Consider the following 17,894-nt stretch of genomic DNA (forward strand, 5'->3'; position numbering starts at 1 on the left):
TCCGTACAAAATGGCGGCCTCCATAACATTGCGTCACATCCCCCTCGTATTACTCCCTATAGCTAGCAGGAAAAGGTAGGCTTCTGGGACGAGGTGGCCGAGTGGTTAAGGCGATGGACTGCTAATCCATTGTGCTCTGCACGCGTGGGTTCGAATCCCATCCTCGTCGGGAAAGCTGGCTTTTTGTTTTTTTCCTTGCCTCAGATTTGAAATTTATTCGCGGAGTAAATTCATTTGTGGAGTGGAAATAGTTGAATATTCCAGTTATGATTTGCTAGTCAATTTAGCACCATCACTCTCAGGTTTGAGATATGTGAAACCTTTTGGAGCGTTCCGACCTCACAGATAAAGAAAAGCGAGGGAAATAAACAAATGTCTATGCTGTATATAATTCCTTTTTATATGAAGTAAACAACAGGGCATAGAATTCCACGATTATTACCATTCTCATATGTTCCAGTGCTGGTCTGCTCCATATTAATTAACCTAGCTCCTGACTGAGGGGTTTCAGTTATTGTGGACTCTCAACCCAGGGTTTAAATACGTACCTGGGCTTACTATGAAATATCAGGTTCCACTTCAAAAGCTACTGCGAGACAGTGTTCAGGATTCTCCTACAGTCCCTGGCAGGCTGCAGGCGCTCAAGAAAAGTATAACATTAAAAAACATTAAAAAGATGTTGACGTGTAGAACCTTAGGAGTACTATCTAGAAGCCAGACACTGGAGACCTGATAGATGGCTACCTTCCCAGAAGTGTTAAATCCTCTCTTGGATTTAAGCAGAGAGGGACGAACAGGGAGCAGAAAAAGAATAGATTTCCCTCTTGAAATGTCATCAGGCAGATTCACTCAACTCAGATTAACAGCCTTTATTTATCCAGTATTTATTATCCGCAGGCACCACATGAATTACGTCACTTTAATTCACCATTGCCCTATGGTCATGATAGACATTTTTATTAGCCCATTTTACAGATGAGGACACTGAAATATAAGCTTGCCCAAGGTTTTACAGCGTTTCTATAATTGCAGAAAGGGCAGTGTTACCCAATCTGTCGAACTCCGGTGGCTTTCACCACCATCCCATACCGCGCTAGAGATGAGTACACAGCGCGCATCAATCCCTTGTTCTGTCACACCGCACGGCACCCCAGAACCGGCACCTGGCAGGTGCTTCAGCAAGGCAGCAGCCCCTGCTCAGCCAGCTCCTCCCTCTTAAATCCAGACCCCTTGGGAATGTTGATACCTCCCTGGGCTGAAGACTGAAAGTCACCCCTGCACGTGTCTTCAGCCTTACCTCCGATCTGTTTGCCGCTCGGCTGCTAGGAAGCGTTTCTATCCGGGTTCCACTCACTCGCAAGGGGTCCATGGATAGAATTCAATTGGTTATTTGGTTGGGGAAAAAAACTGCATCTTTGTTTTCACTAATCTGTAATTGAAAGCACTTCCTTCAATAAAGACAAGCAACAAGCTACAGTAATATTAACCTTACCTGTGACTTCATCACCAATAGAAATCATGGATATTTTTATATTACATTACCGTTATCGCTTTGTGCTCATCACTACTTCAAAATAATGGTAGTTATTAGACCTGCCATTAGATCTTGTAATGTTATGCATTCATAAAGAAGTACTTACATTATTATAGTATTATATCACAGATTTTAAAAATATTTTGATAACTGTATTCTAATGTAATTGGTTGCCTTTGTATTCCAACAAACTTAATTTTATGCGTTTTAAGACAATATTCTGAGAAAGGACCCATAGGCTTCAGCAGACTGCCATAGGGGTGTATGCCACAGAAATGGTTAAGAGCCCCTGAAGGACTTTTGTTAAATTCCCTCAAGACACTGATCTTAAGGTGTTCCTGAACCAGGCCTTGCTTGCTCTCCCTGAGACCTTTGCAGATACTGTCCCTATTCTCCCTGGAGGATGCTCCCACTCCCCCACATCTTCCCATCCACCTCTGCCTGGCTGGGTCCTGTTCCTCCTTCGGATCTCAGCTTAACTGTCATCCCCATCAAAAGCCTCCCCCAACCCTGCAACCTGCAGCCCCTCTTTGGATTTCCCTCAACTAGACCCTGTGCTTTCTTCTGCTTCTGGGGCTTTGCACCCCTCCTAGATGCTCCTGTAGCTCCCTGGGTTTTCTCCAACACTTGCCAGATAGTATTTAAATTGTCCATTAGTGCTGCACCCTCTCTAAAGACTGGCAAGGCTGCATCATTTTTCTGAGTTTTGCCTCCTTCTTGCTGTGATGACTTCCTATAGAAAATTGATAAGGCCTATCAACGTGTCCAGGCCACAAATGAAAAATGCGTGGATTATTTTCTCAAAGGAAAATCTTCAGCTGTAGAAATTCTGGAAATACAAAGCACTGGAAGTGTCTAGAGAAAAATAAAATAAGAAATTGTGAGTAGACGCTAACTTTACTGTTCTTCAGTTCTTTACCTGTTTTCATCCTTAGTTCATTTGTAGTTTCTTTCACATGGAATTGCAGTAAGACTTGTTATGGCAGACCCAGTTTTTTTGCATTGCTATGATCTCTTGACCTACGAGAATCATGTTTATTTTACCTTTTCTAATTTTTCTAAGAGAATCAAAAGAATCAACAGCATGCTAGATTATTTAAAAGCCCAGAAAAAAAATACTTGGATTAGTAGTAATGGAAAAAGAAATTTAAAAGCTAAGGAAGTAAAAGAGCCAGAGGCGCCATCTACCGGAGCAGCCGCAACTGTAAGACTTGGACAAGATAGTTCCAGAGGCGTGGCTTCTATGTTTTGAAAGATCCCCGTTACTCCCTCAAATTTGTCAACAAATCAAAGCTCAGGGAAGCCATTCTCCATCAGCACCAGGGGTCTTCTTCACAAGTCCTATCCTGAACTGTTGCAGGACCCTTCAACCTCTGGAAAGAACCATTGCACAGTCAAATGTATTACCAAGCTACTCCAGCTCTCTTACTACTTCAGTGCCAGAGAATGTGTCCTTATTCTTCGAGTCCAGCTTCAGGAAGACCCATCACATCTGGAGAACGAGGTGCTCTGGGAAGAACTGTCCATTGTTTAGTTGGTAATGGTCTGCACCCCAGGCAGGCCCATATATGTCAGCAGTCCTTATATGATGTAGCTCTGAGGAAGAATTGAAATCCAATGAATTTTTTTGGTCTGCCTACAGTTTGTTTCTTAACTCTTGTAAGAAAAACCCAGACCCTGGGCTGCAAGACTTGCAAAGATTAGTTTTGAGAGGCAGGCAATGGCAGAAGTGAGTTCAGTCTGTTCCTTATCGTTAGACAGTGTGGTCCCACTGGAGAACCATCTGTGGGAAGAGAGTCGTGACAAAGCCTGGAGAGGGTCAAGAATGAATCTAGGCGTTCTCACAGAGTCTGCAACATCAACCTAAAGCATTTTTCTTTGCTCAAATCATTCTCTGAGCTGCATGCTATTGTGTGAAAACTTTGACCTTGCTATAACAGCTTATAGGAATGTCTACTGAGCTGAAAATGAAGTAATTTTTTATATTGAAGATAAATAGAGTAAAAACTGAAATCTAGTTTATAATTACCTTGCTTAGGAAAGACAAAGTGAATGAACACCAATAGACTAGGGAAAATGGGGAATAACACCTGTGATATCCCATGCTTTGTATCTTCTGCTGAGATAGCTATGGGTAGGTAGCAAGCAACACCAGTTATGCCTTTCCTTCTCATCACATTGGGGAGGAGCAATGTCTCAGATTTCAAATTTCAGAATTTTCATGTGAAATCTCCAGAATGAAGTAAAACTGGGTCAAACTCAACTCCAATAGAGTGAAGTTAATGGATGAAGGCAAGACCTGAGGACATGACCCATGATTTCACGGAGTTAGAAACAGAAGCAGTAGGGGCCAGCCCCATGGCTGAGTGGTTGAGTTCGTGCACTCTGCTTGGGTGGCCCAGGGTTTCACCAGTTGGATCCTGAGTGCAGACCCAGTACCACTCATCAAGCCATGCTGAGGTGGCGGCCCACATGCCACAACTAGAAGGACCCACAACTAAAATATATAACTATGTACTGGAGGGTTTTGGAGAGAAGGAAAAAAAAAAAAGAAACAGAAACAATAACTCCTTTTTTGATTGTGATACTATGGAATAGTAAATTTTTCATATTTCTCTTGGGCCTAAATAAAAGGTCATTGACTCTGGGCACTTTTTTCTCCTCTGGCTTTCTCAAAGATTCTGACTTTCTTGAATATTCTTTTCTGAACGTTTTGATTTATATTTATCAATTGTAGATCAAATTCCTTCAGTAAATGCTTACAAGTGTTACAGAAGGCTACATTTGTTCTGGACTGTGACAGCATATGGAGTGATAAAAACAGACCATTACAAAAGCCCAAATCATCTCAATGATCAACTTTCTGTTGATAGCTAATACATATAACTATGGATTTAATATTCTGATTTTTAACATCTTGAGTGACACAGAAACTTGACAACTGAAAAAATTTTTTTTCTTTCAGCTTTTAAAAAATTGAATGATTCCTTGACGATGGTTTCTGTGTAGTCACTGAAAAGATCACTTCCAATCAACTCTCCTTTCAATGACTGTCACTAATCACTTCTTGTTATAACCTAGCAAGTAACAAAGGCAGCCTTTATTTTAGCTCATGATGCAGGACTTTAAAAAAAAATTGTTTTTGGCTTAAACAGCAGAAATTGTCTCACAGTTCTGGAGACTAGAAGTCTGAGATCAAAGTGTTAATAGGGTTGGTTCCAGCTGAGGGCTGTGAGGGTGAATCTGTTCCACACCTCTTTCCTAGCTTCTGGTGGTTTTCTGGCTGTCTTTGACTTTCCTTGGCTTGTAAAATTCTTAATCCTTACAATTTTGCCTCAATTCTGACTCTGGAAGATGTAGCTTTTTGGGTGATATATAGAGCTATTCTTTTAAAATTCTTAACCTACCTTAACTTCGACATTTAGAATGTTGGAAAGTTTACAAGAAAAGAGAACCAGGAGCAACCTTAGTAGCCTAGTGGTTAAGTTCAGCACACTCTGCTTCGGCAACCCAGGGTTCAGTGCCCGTGTGGACTTACACTACTCTGTTAGTGGCCATGCTGTGCTGGCAGCCCACATACTAAAAACAGAGGAAGACTGGCACAGATGTTAGCTTAGGGTGAATCTTCCTCGCAAAAAAGCCCCAAAACAACAACAAAAAACCCCCCCAGAAAAACTGCATCGTTTATTACTTGAGCTACTGAAGTATTTTTAAGAATCTTGTATCTAGATACCATGGTAATGAAGTGTTAGAAAACGTAAGGCACAGGGCTTTCTTTGTGTCTGAGAGTATGCCAGATCTAGAATACTAAAGCCATAGACTGCTTTTAGATCCCTCAGTTCTTTTATGATAAAGAAGCAGTAATTGAATCTGCTAAGATGTATTAAAGTGGTCAGTCACTTTTGCAAGTTATTATATACTGCTTGTCATTATAGTCTCCCAAATACCGAACGTATGGTGTTCTCTTTCCATCCCTGATAAAAGTGACCATGGCCTAGGCAGTTGGGAGCGGTACCCACCAGCTGCATGGAGGTCAAACAGACCTTAGGGTTGTGAGGTGGGTGACTAAAAGAGGAGAGTCACTATTTCAAAGATAACCAAAGATAAAAAAGACAGAGATCTTTTAACATTTTTTATTTAAAAAATTTCATCTTGAAAGATATCATCTAATGATACAATACATACATATGTAATATATAGTACATGTACAGTTGAAAAGGACAATAAAACCAATGCTATGCATACGTGACCCAGTTTTAAGAACAGAGCATTACCAGCACCTTTGAAGCTTCATGTGCGCCGCTCCCGCTGCATCCTCCCACCAAGGAGATAACTACTTACTGAATTTTGTGTTAATCATCCTCTTGCTTTTATTACCAAATATGCATGTAGAGATCCCTAAAAAAATGTTTTATCTTGTCTGTTTTGAATTTTATGTAAATGGAATCATATTGTATTTATTCATCTGTGACTGCTTTCACTTAACACTGTTTTATCCATATAACTCGCTCATTTTCACTGCTGCTTAGTATACAATCTTCTGAATATACAACTAGATATCCATTCTCTTATGGATGGATATTTGGGTTGTCTCTGGTTTTTTGCTATTATAAGAATGCTGTTGTGAATGTTCCTATACATATCTCCTGAGCTAGGTGTACGTGTTTCTCTAGGTATATCACTAGAAGTACAATCATTGGTTATGTGCATCTTCAACTTTACCAGGCAATTTTAAACTGTTTTGATGTGGTTAATGGCTGATAAAAATGTTGCAGTTTTGAAAACATGGACAAGCTTCAAATGAAAGGAAGAGAGCACACATAGGGCTTGAGGGGAAGAAAACAACGGTCATAATCATAGACAATGTTGTTTACCATGGCAAAGCAAGTGTTCGAAGCAGAATGAGTGCCTTGGTGATGATACCTCCGATTGCAGTAAACTTATCCATCCAAAACCTGGTCACATTCCTTAGGCTGCTCTGCTTCCATCTTTGCTGTCCAATAATCCTATGTTCTAGAAAATCCTCAGTCCTGAGGACCAGTGTTCCAAAGCTTGAAGAGGCTCTGAAATGAGCCCATTTTCTCTAACGCCCTTGGGAACAAAATTCACCCAAACGAATCTAGGTCGTCCACTGAGAAATGCAGACATTCCAGGAAACTCATGGTTCCCACCCACAGCTGGAACGAAAGCCAACCTTGAAAATGCAGCTGTCTGACCAGATGTCTCAGTTACAACATTCAGCAGTCTCTGCCTCTCACACTGCTTACTGGAGGAAATGTAAATTGGTATAATCTTTTTGGAGGGCAGTTTAGCATTACCTATGAATCAGTATTTAAAACTATTGACACCATAATTACACTAAAAATTTGTTCTACAGAAACACTGGTACAAGTGCGAAAGGATATAAGGATGTTCACTACAGTCTGTAATCATGAAAAATTGCAAATACCTAAAATTCCACCAATAGGGGATGGATTAAATTATAGTGTTGTGACACAATGGAACACAATGCAGCTATTTAAAAAGATGTTTTAGAAAAAAGCAAGTTGTGGAACAATTTGTCTGGCATGATCCCATTTTTATTTAAAAAATACATATAGATTTATGTGTCTATTAACAGAAAACAGTCAGGAGGAGACCATTTAATTATTAATAGTGGTTACCTCCAGAATAGGGGTAAGGAGAGGGGGGGCTATAATAAGAATTAAATTTTTAAAAAGGATATCATTTGAGGGCCGGCCCCGTGGTTGAGTGGTTAAGTTCCCACACTCCACTTTGGTGGCTGGGGTTTCACTGGTTCGGATCCTGGGCGCGGACATCGCACCACTTGTTAGGCCATACTGAGGCGGCGTCCCACATGCCACAACTAGGACGCACAACTAAAAATATACAGCTATGTACTGGGGCGCTTTGGGGAGAAAAAGGAAAAACAAAATCTTTAAAAAAAAAAAAAGGATATCCTTTTAGAAGGGGGAAAAAACACATTCAAGCACAGCCAACTGTTAACTGCAGGAAAGATCAGCAGGACTCAACCTGAACTCCCTTATGGGCAATACCTTTTTCACAGGTTTTGTATAATATCTTGGCACGTAGCACAGCATTTGACTGGCACAGAGACCGATTACTAGACTAGTATGCGCAAGGTGGAAGAACACATGCATATGAATACACACACACACAACACCTCTTTTTTGAGTGTGTGCAGACTAGTAGAGTCATTGCAAGTCAGGGACTCTTGTTTTTAATAGAGACTCTTTGAATCAATGTTGCTGCATAGAACTTTGTGTGATGATGGCAGTGTTCTGAATCTGTGCTGTCCAACATGGTAGCCACTAGACCAAGTGGCTTTAAAAGATTAGAAACGTGGCTGTTCCACATGTAAAAGAATGAAAATTGACCATTCTTTCTCACCATTAACCAAAATAAACTCAAAATGGATCAAAGACCTCACGGTGAGACCTGAAACCATAAGGCTTCTAGAAGAAAATGTAGGCAGTACACTCTTTGACATCAGTAGTAAAAGGATCTTTTCGGACACCATGTCTTCTCAGAGAAGGGAAACAATAGAAAGAATGAACAAATGGGACTTCATCAGACTAAAGAGCTTCCTCAAGGCAAATGAAAACAGGATTGAAACAAAAAAACAACCCACTAACTGGGAAAAAATATTTGCAAGTCATACATCTGACAAAGGCTTAATATCCATAATATATAAAGAACTCTCACAACTCAACAACAAAAAATCAAACAACCCAATCAAAAAATGGGCTGGAGACATGAACAGACATTTCTCCAAAGAAGATATACGGATGGCCAATAGGCACATGAAAAGATGTTCATCATCGCTGATCATCAGGGAAATGCAAATCAAAACTACACTAAGATATCACCTTACACCCATTAGAATGACAAAAATATCTAAAACTAATAGTAACAATTGTTGGAGAGGTTGTGGAGAAAAAGGAACCCTCATACACTGCTGGTAGGAATGCAAACTGGTGCAGCCACTACGGAAAACAGTACGGAGATTCCTCAAAAAATTAAAAATAGAACTACCATACGATCCAGCCATCCCACTACTGGGTATCTATCCAGAGAGCTTGAAGTCAGCAATTCCAAAAGTCCCATGCACCCCAATGTTTATTGCAGCATTATTTACAATAGCCAAGACATGGAAGCAACCTAAGTGCCCATCAACAAATGACTGGATAAAGAAGATATGGTGTATATATATATATATATATATATATATATATACAATGGAATACTACTACTCAGCCGTAAAAAAGGATAAAATCGCCCCATTCACAACAACATGGATGGACCTTGAGGGAATTATGTTAAGTGAAATAAGCCAGATAGAGAAGGACAACCTCTGTATGACTCCACACATATGAGGAATTTAAAAATATAGACAAAGAGAACAGATTAATGGCTACCAGGGGAAAGATGGGGTGGGGGGTGAGCACAAAGGGTGAAGGGGCGCACCTACAATACGACTGACAAACAATAATGTACAACTGAAATTCCATGAGATTGTAACCTATCATTAACTCAATAAAAATTAAAAAAAAAAGAAATGTGGCTGTTAAAACTGAATAAGTGTATATTAAATTTTATTTAATTTTAATTAATTTAAATTTAAATAGCCACATGTGGCTAGTATTGGACAGTGCAGATTCGAAGGATCTGTTGAAATATATAGACTTTCCTCAGAAAAATGCAAACATACACAAACTTTTGCATACAATTTCAAGAGATCCAAGACCCTTCCAAGTCCATCCACGTGTCCTTACATTAGGAACCTCTGAAGCTGACTAAAAGAACAATAAGATAAACAGGACTAGAGAGGGAAAGAAAATGGGCAAAGGCTAATGCTTCCATTCAGAACCCTAGAAGGCCACAGACCAGGTATGGAGGTCTGTTGCCTCCCAACTCCTCCCATCACACAGGTTTACCTCACCGTATGTCAACTGTTTACTGGTCTTCCCCACATTGTGCTGTACACTGCAAACCGTATACTCTCTAAGAGCGGAGACCACATCTATCTTATTGACCATTACATACTCAAAGCCTATGTAAACCTAGCACACAGTTGGAACTAAATGGCTGCTGAAGGAATGAGTTTTACCAGGCATCTGATTCTTGCCAGTCCTAGGAAACCAGAACTCCTGAGTTAAGAAGGGTCTTAGTGATAAGGAGAATTGTCTGGCTCACGAGAGATAGAGCTAGAGTTTTCACAAAGCTGAGCAGATAGATATTCAGATCCATGAGAATCTTGTCTCACCTAGGCTGTTCCTATGCCTTGTAGTTCAGAGTCCCTTGTTGATATACAAACCATGCAGAGTTCAGCAGTCAGTGACAGTGAGCCATATACTGAGACCAGAAGGCCAAATATCTCCAAAGCCTTTCTCCTTGGGTGTCTCCTGTCTTCTCTGGCTCTGCAATATGCCTATCTTCTCCAGCTCTGGACCGTGGCCCCCTCTACCTGGAATTCCTCTCATGTCTCTATTGGGCAAATTCTAACTGATTGTTAAATGCCTCTTCCTCTGGGAAACCTGTGCTGGCACTTTCAGACAGAATTATGCCATATTTTCACTTTTTCTCTTTTTATTTGGCACATTCCATCATGTGTGCTCTACCAGAGCAGGGTCTAGTCATTCATTTTTGTATCCCAGCATTAAATAATGTTTGGCGTGTAATAGGTGGTTAACAACCACGACAGTACACTGAAAGAATATAAACTCAATTGCTTTTCCTCACCCAGACTACTACTGTTCAGTATGTGTTGGTCAAAGGCTACAGACTAGTTGGGTTTTTTTTTTCTGCTTTTTCTCCCCAAATCCCACCCCCTCGCCCCCTGCCACCGTATATAGTTCTATGTTATTAGTTGTGGGCCCTTCTAGTTGTGGCATGTGGGATGCAGCCTCAACATGGCCTGAAGAGCGGTGCCGTGTCTGCGCCCAGGATCTAAACCAGCGAAACCCTGGGCCACCGAAATGGAGCCCCCAGATTAGTTGTTAATGAGCCTGTTTCATTCACCCTGAGGGAGCCTGAAAACAAAAATCCAGGGGTCTCTTTATGGGTATGCCAAAGAAATAGGAAGTACATGACAGATGTATAACAGAAGGAACAGAAAGGAGAAAGCTTCTGCCTGAACAGAAGTCAAACAAGGCAAGAAACAAGGCAGTAAGAACGTCCGCAGGGCAAGAAACAAGCAGTAAGAACGTCCTCAATATGGTAAAGGGGATTTACAAAAAGACAACAGCTAACATCATACAATGGTGAAAGACTGAAAACTTTCCCCCTAAAGATGCCCACTTAAGTTATGCTACTTCTATTCAACATTGTACTGGAATCACAATGAGGTATCCCGAGCAATTAGACAAAAAAAGAAATAAAAGGCATCCAAGTATGAAAGGAAGAAGTAAAATCATCTCTCTTCACAGATGACATGAAAAAGAGATACACACATACACATACACTTTAAGAATCCACAAAAAAGAACTATTAAGCTAATAAAGTCAGTGAAGTTGTAGGATACAAAATCAACACAAAAAACTCAATTGTAATTCTAACCACTAGCAATGAATAATCCAAACATGAAATTAAGAAAACAATTCCATTTAAAATAGCACCAAAAAGAATAAAATACTTAGGATTAAATTTAACCAAGGAGGTACAAGACTTATACACTGGAAATAACAAAACATTGCTAGAAGAAATAAAAGAAGACCTAAAAAAGTAAAAAGATATCCCATTTTCATGGATTGGAAAACCTAATACTATTAAGATGGTAATACTACCTAAAAACAACCTACAGATTCAATGCAATCCCTATCAAAATCCTATCAGCCTCACAAGCAACAAAAGCAAAAACAGACAAATGGGACTAGATCAAACTAAAACTTTTGGGGATCAAAGGACATAATCAACAGAACAAAAAAGCAAACTACAGAATAGGAGAAAATATTTGCAAATCATATATCTGATAAGGGGTTAAAATATGTGAGGTGATATCTTACTGTAGTTTTGATTTTTTTATTTCTCTGATGATTAGTGACATTGAACATCTTTTCATATCCTTCTTGGCCATTTGTATATCACTTAAAGAAGTGTCTATTCAAGTTTCTGTGCATTTTTTAAATTGGATTTGATTTTTTGTTGTTGAATTGTAGGAGTTCTTTACATATTCTGCATGTTAACCCCTTATCAGATATATGATTCCATTTATATAAAATGTCCAGAATAGGCAAATTTACAGAGACAGAAAGTAGACAAATGGTTGCCAGGGGCTGGGAGGAAGGGGAAATGGGGAGTGACTATTGAATGAGTGTGGGTTTCCTCTTGAATTTCACCTCAATAAAAAACAAAAAGAAAAAGAAGCAGTAAGAAAATCAGACACACAAGCTCTTAGAAAAAGGGATGTATTTACAAACCAAAAAGTTCCCACACTCTAGCTGGAGAGAAAGGAAGGAAGGAGGGAGCACGTATGAGCAGGTCCTTTTAAAACCCAACCTCACTCCTGTAGAAACCCTGAGTACCAGCCCATGAGGTCAGCTCCTACCCATGGCCCATCCCTCTTCCAACCCAAGAAGCAGGCCCTCCACTGGCCACAGCCCTCAGTCCTCTTGCCAGTCATCCTGTGCCCAGGCAGGCATGGGTGAAAAGTACTCAAAGCCTGGCCCTTTATAGCGCAGGGCATGCAGGAACATCACAAGATCCTGGGGCAAGGGGTCCTGTCGCACCAGCCGGCATTCTGCACAGAGAGGGTCCATCTCTTTATTCACAGCATCTGTTTCAGTTGCGTTCCCTGGTGCCAAGGCCATTTTATCCAGATCCTGAGGGGCTGCCTCAACTGCTCCATCCATCTTCTGGGCAGATGCAGTCAACTCTTCTAGGCAGTCCTTGCCCAGCTCTGAGGAGGGAGCTATAGTGTCTGAGAGTCCTGGGGACAGGTCGCCCTCACAGAGATCTAACACATCCAGGCTCTGTTTGGCTTGGTGCTCTGCCACAAGGTCCCGAAGCAGTTCTTCATCTGTCTTGGGAATGTGGCCACCCCGGCCCCGGGAGGGGCCCCAGGCAACTGAGTTGTAGATGGGGTCATTGAGGATGGGGTGGCCCAGGAACTGTAGGTGAACTCGGATCTGGTGGGTGCGGCCTGTAAGTGGCCGGCAGCGCACCACACTGGAGTGGCCATTGTAGCTCAGTCTCTGGAACACTGTCTCACAGGGCTTGCCCCGAGTATCTACACGGCACACCCCCACCTTGTAAGACACTACCAAGATGGGTTCCTTGCAGGTCACTTCCTCAGTAGGAAACTCCCCCTCCACTCGGCACACGTACTCCTTCTCCAGCTGCACAGGAGGGAAGAGCGAAAAAGTCAGCACAAAGCCTAAACTCCTGAAGCCCAGACCCTCTGCAGTGATGAGAAATGTGCCAGTGTCAGACAGGAGAGGATTCAAACCCCAGCTCCACCATTTCCCAGTTTCATGATACTCAGCCTCTTAAATTCCATTAAGTTGTCTAGAAAACACGAGACTAGAAAAGCATTTAACTCACCGGGCTGTTATAAGGATTCAGTAAGTTTGGCTCTAATGTACTTGGCATTGAGCCTGGTATACAATAAGCACTCAATAAACGTATCACAATCAGATCCAGAACTACAAGTCTCAAGACCACAATCATTACCATTTAACCCTTCTACCCACGCCTCTTCCAACTTCATCCAAAATCTTTCCACCAAGCAGGCTCTCCCCACAATCTCAAAAATCTTGCTTGGCCTGTCAGTACTTTAAAACTCCAAAACAGCCAACTCCTAAGAGAAGCAGTGTACGCCATCTCCAAAAGTCTTTTGAAACATAAGAGATAATAACCTGTCTTTGGCACTTTAGGTGTTGACCTTTCTGAAGGTAGGAAGCTTGGCCAGATAAACGTGAAGGCCCACTTCAGTTAGAACTCAGAGATGCCCTTTTGACACAGACCACTTGTGTGCCCAGGAAGTGGCCTGCAGGAGACAACAGCCTGGCTCACCTGCCGGTCCCGAACCTGCTCATGAATTCTCTCTGAGACGGCTGCTGTCTTGGCAAACATAAGGACTCCTGAGGTAAGGCGGTCAAGCCGATGCAATGGGTGTAGCTCCTTGAGTTGGTGCTCTTTGCCCAGGATGAAGATGACCGTGTTGTGCCTGAAGCGGCCACAGGGATGGACAGGAATGGAAGAAGGCTTGTCTACAACCACCATGTCTTCATTCTCAGCTAGCAGGCGGACAGGCTCTGCTGTGACTGGTGGCTCATGCCTATGCACTGTGTTCCGCAAGAAGTCATTGTCCTGCCAATGACATAGGCAATCAGTCAGCCCAGGGGCCAGCAACCTGTATTCTGCACACACAGCTTTCCTTTTTATTGACAAGAAGAATGGTGACAGTCCATCCTTATGCAGAAAAAGCAGTGTGCATAGTGTATTCTCATTTGGTAAAAATACAGACACACAGGCAGATAGCAGGCATTGAAAAAGTATTAGAAGGGTATACACAAAAATGTTAACCGTGATATCCCTGGGTGGTGGAATTATGGATGTTTTCTGGTTTTGCTTATTTTCTGTTTTCTCTACAATAAAGTTACATTTAAAAGCCAACTTTTTCTAAAGTAGAGGGAAAAAATCATCACATCGTGAACTTGAACAAATACCAAGCTGCCAGTCCAGAGATCTGGGCTCTAGAGCTGGGTTTCCCACAGGTTCCCTGCATGATCTTGGGCAAGTCACTTAACTTCTCTGGGCCTCAGTTTTCTTATCCATAAAGTATAAGGGTTAGACCAGATCTGTGCTTCTCAAAATTGGGATGAGAGAGGGGATTCAAATCACCCCTTCCCCAAATGCTGAAACTGCCTTGTCTCCACAACCGTGGCGAGCCAGTGTTACTGACAGGGGTGTCTGGGACCTCTTAGCTGTGATGGAATTTTAAAGAATGGTCAAACTACTGGGCTAGACAGTTCTAGTCTCTATCCCTGACATTTCACAATTCTATCATATCAGCCTCTATGATAAATAATTTAAGTAGTGGTTAAAAGAACACAGGCTGTGAAGGTGACACTGCTGCCTTACCTTTGTGAGTTTTGCCTTAGTTTGGTTTCCTCACAGGTAAAATCAAGTAGTAATACCTATCCCACAAGGCTGTCGATAGAATTAAATGTTGAAGTACTTAACTGTGTCCCCAGCACACAGTAAGATGTAAGTAATAGCCTCTATTATTACTATTTGTACAGTGCCTAACAGGAGCTATGAGAATTCCAACTTCTGTCCCTTGGAAACAAGGAAACCGCAGTGATGGAGGGGATAAACGGGCTGAGTTTTGAAGCACAGAGGATACTTGCGGAGATAAGGTGGCAGGAGGGCGCTAAAAGAGTGTTCCAAGTGAAAGCGAGAACGCTTCAGAATTACCCCGGTTTTACTCTTGTACCTATGCCCAGTAACTCTTGAAAAACCCCTGCTCCCTTTCCTCGCCCGCTTCCGGCCGGCCCCATCATGACTCCACCTTGAGCACAATGCTGAGGTCCTGTACCGGCTCCTCGTTGAGGTGCAGGCGCCCGGCCCGGACCGCGGCCTCGTAGTAAGCCAGGGGCTGGGCTCGGAACTCGGTGCTGAAGACGTGCAGCAAGCTGTGGCCCACCCAGCGGCCCTTGCAGTAGGTCTGGAAGTCAAAGTAATAGGGCCGCACTTTGCGCAGGCCGCCCTCGAAGTAGTAGCTGGTCTCTGCAAAGTGCTCATCGCCGAAGCTCACTCCAGCCCGCCGCTTCTTCGGGGGCGGCACGATGCGCTCCCCGGTTGCGCCCCGCCGCTTCTTCCGCTTGCCTGGGCCCGGGGCAGCAGCCGGAGCCTGCTCCCCGCTCCCTGTGGCTGGCTTCCCGTCCCCCGGGGCTGGCTCCACTCCCGCGCCCGCTGGTTCCGGGCGCCCTGGGGTCCGCTCATCCGTCGCGTGGCCACCCGTGTCTCCATTTTGCTGAGTCGGAGCCCTCAGCTCGCTAGCTGCCTCGGCCTCGATCGAGGGTGTTTCCGCCATCCGGCCCTTATGGCCACCACTAGTCCCGGCAAAGCTGAGGCGCCGGAGGTTCAAGCACTCCTGCACCAGAACCGAGAGCCAGCGGCGGCCGGTCAGCCACATAACCGCGCGGCCGCAGTTCATGGGTCGCGATCTGAGGACGTCACTCAGCACCAGCCAATCAGTGAGGCCCAGTGCGAAGCCGGGACTGCGAAGAGAAGCTAGGGAGAGAGTTGAAGGAGTTGAGTGAGTGGCGAGTTGAGAAGCTGCGAGGATGTCTCACCGAAAGTGTGGATTCCCTGTAGATATGCTCAGAGCCCTTGGGTCTGGAAAACTCTTGAAAGGAGTTGTTTAAAACAAAACAAAACAAAACAAAACAAAACAGAATGAGGATTGCTAGACTCCAAATATACTAAGAAGCCCTGCGTTGTATACTTTAAAAGGGTGAGTGAATATTATAGTATGTGACTTATATCTCAATAAAGCTGTTAAATATGTATTTAAAAATACACACACCCCAGAAGCGATGTTTTCACACCACTCCCCCCAACAGCATGAGAAGGATTAGAGATCTCCCGTTTGCTCCTGTCCTGAGATTAAAACAGCAAATGGATCAGAGGATATGTTTATCAGAGTTCTTAAATGCAAAACACTGAAACCAACTCTGATTCACTTCATCAGAGAGGGAATTATTGAAAGGATATTAGTACCTCACAGAATTCACAAGAGAGCTGGAGAGGAGGCTCAGAAAAAGAGCCAAATCAAGAGAAATCAAGGCTTCTGAGAATCAGCCACATGGCAAAAGGGTGAATTGTATTTCAAGAAAGTCATTATTTTTTTTAAAAAAGAATGCTTTTCAGAATGCGTGCGAAGCATGGACAAGAAGAGAGATGTGAGAGAGGTCTAGAGAGGGAGTCCTTGTGGGATTATCCAAAGCCTTGCCACTCAAAATGTGGTCTGTGGATTAGTAACCTGGACTACACCTGGCAACTTGTTGGAACTGCAGGGTCTCTTTTCACTGACAGTGCGGTGTTCCCTGAGCAGTCCCTCAGTGAGATTTAGATACTGTTCCCCGTTTTATAGACCCCAAGCCTGACTCTGGCCCATCTTGAGATTCTGTGAACTAATTAACATCCTTTAATCCTGTGCTGTACAATATAGTAACCATTAGCCACATGCGGCTATTTAAATTTAATTAATTAAAATGAAATAAAATTTAAAATTCAGTTCTTCAGTTGCGCAAGTTGCATTTCAAGTGCTCAATGGCCACATGAAACTAGTGGCTACCTTAGTGGACAGCTCAAATACAGAACATTTCTGTCATCACAGAAAGTTCTATTGGAGAGAGCAGTTTTAATCAACTCCTTTTACTGCTTAAACTGGCTAGAATGAGTTCTACTGTTTGAACAAAGAACTCCAACTAACTACTATGATAAGGATTTAAGTCTATTTTAAGAGCAACGGGGAATCATCAAAGAATTTTTGGGGTGTGTGTGTGTGATATGATCTGATCTCCATTCCAAAGGATCACCCTGGTTGAAACATAAAGAAGTGACTGAAGAGGGAATCACAAGGTCTAGCTCCAGTTCAGTGTGGTCCTTGATCGTGAGGGTTCTAATTCAAACATTCACACACCAAACAAACTTTGAACATTGCCAGGCTGATTGGCTCTGGAGATACAGAGGTAAGAAAAACCTGGTTCCTGATCTTAGTGAAAGCGTAGGCTCGTTGAGGATACAAATAAGAAACCTATTTGTGCTAATCACACTGCTGCAAAAGCAGAGAGTCTGAGATAAAGGGATGCTGACCGCCCTCATGTGGCTTCCTGGTGTGAGCAGTTCTTGAGGAAGGGGAGATTACCATGGCTTATAGTTTCAATTTTACAAGTCCAGGATCTGGTTTGGATTTATTTAGTGAACACACCAACTAAACTCAGAAGACATGGGTGAATCGGTAAGGGTGCCAATTTGTTAATTTACAGCTGTAACTTTAAGTCACAAAATATATTCCATTTCATGCCAGCAACTATTTATGCCTACTGTTAAACACACCCTCATCCTTCTACCAAGATATTTAAGAAGCCAAATCTGAAATTAAGAGTATGTTTGGTGAGCAGGAAATCAGAGAAAAGGGCATAAGCAAGTTGAGAGGCCATGAAGTAGCTTGATGAAGCACCCATAACCCTATGATGCTGCCCCTTTCTGTGAATCAGATGCTGCCAGATAAATATTGCCAGGTTGGGTGGTAGTCTGAGGATCCCTCACTGGGAGACTCCGCCCCCCTCCCTATTTATTCCCCAAGAATAAGCACTGCCAAAATCTT

The 17,894-nt window shown here is 42.6% G+C and overlaps 1 protein-coding gene and 1 non-coding gene across 2 annotated transcripts; one reads left to right on the forward strand and one right to left on the reverse strand.

The window, feature by feature from the left end:
- The first annotated feature begins 87 nt into the window (after window positions 1-87).
- On the forward strand, window positions 88-169 carry TRNAS-GCU (transfer RNA serine (anticodon GCU)). The gene has a single exon. It is a non-coding gene; the product is annotated as a tRNA-Ser (tRNA).
- An 11,414-nt stretch (window positions 170-11,583) lies between these two features.
- RPUSD2 (RNA pseudouridine synthase domain containing 2) lies at window positions 11,584-15,732 on the reverse strand. The gene is made up of 3 exons (XM_014840745.3): window positions 15,069-15,732; window positions 13,568-13,864; window positions 11,584-12,891 (listed from the first exon to the last, which is right to left on the reverse strand). Exons 1-3 carry the CDS (start codon window positions 15,714-15,716, stop codon window positions 12,157-12,159), a joined length of 1,680 nt encoding a protein of 559 aa, XP_014696231.3. The 5' UTR covers window positions 15,717-15,732; the 3' UTR covers window positions 11,584-12,156.
- Window positions 15,733-17,894: the final 2,162 nt, after the last annotated feature.

The sequence above is a fragment of the Equus asinus genome, chromosome 2 (genome assembly GCF_041296235.1).
Source record: "Equus asinus isolate D_3611 breed Donkey chromosome 2, EquAss-T2T_v2, whole genome shotgun sequence".
NCBI lineage: Eukaryota > Metazoa > Chordata > Mammalia > Perissodactyla > Equidae > Equus > Equus asinus.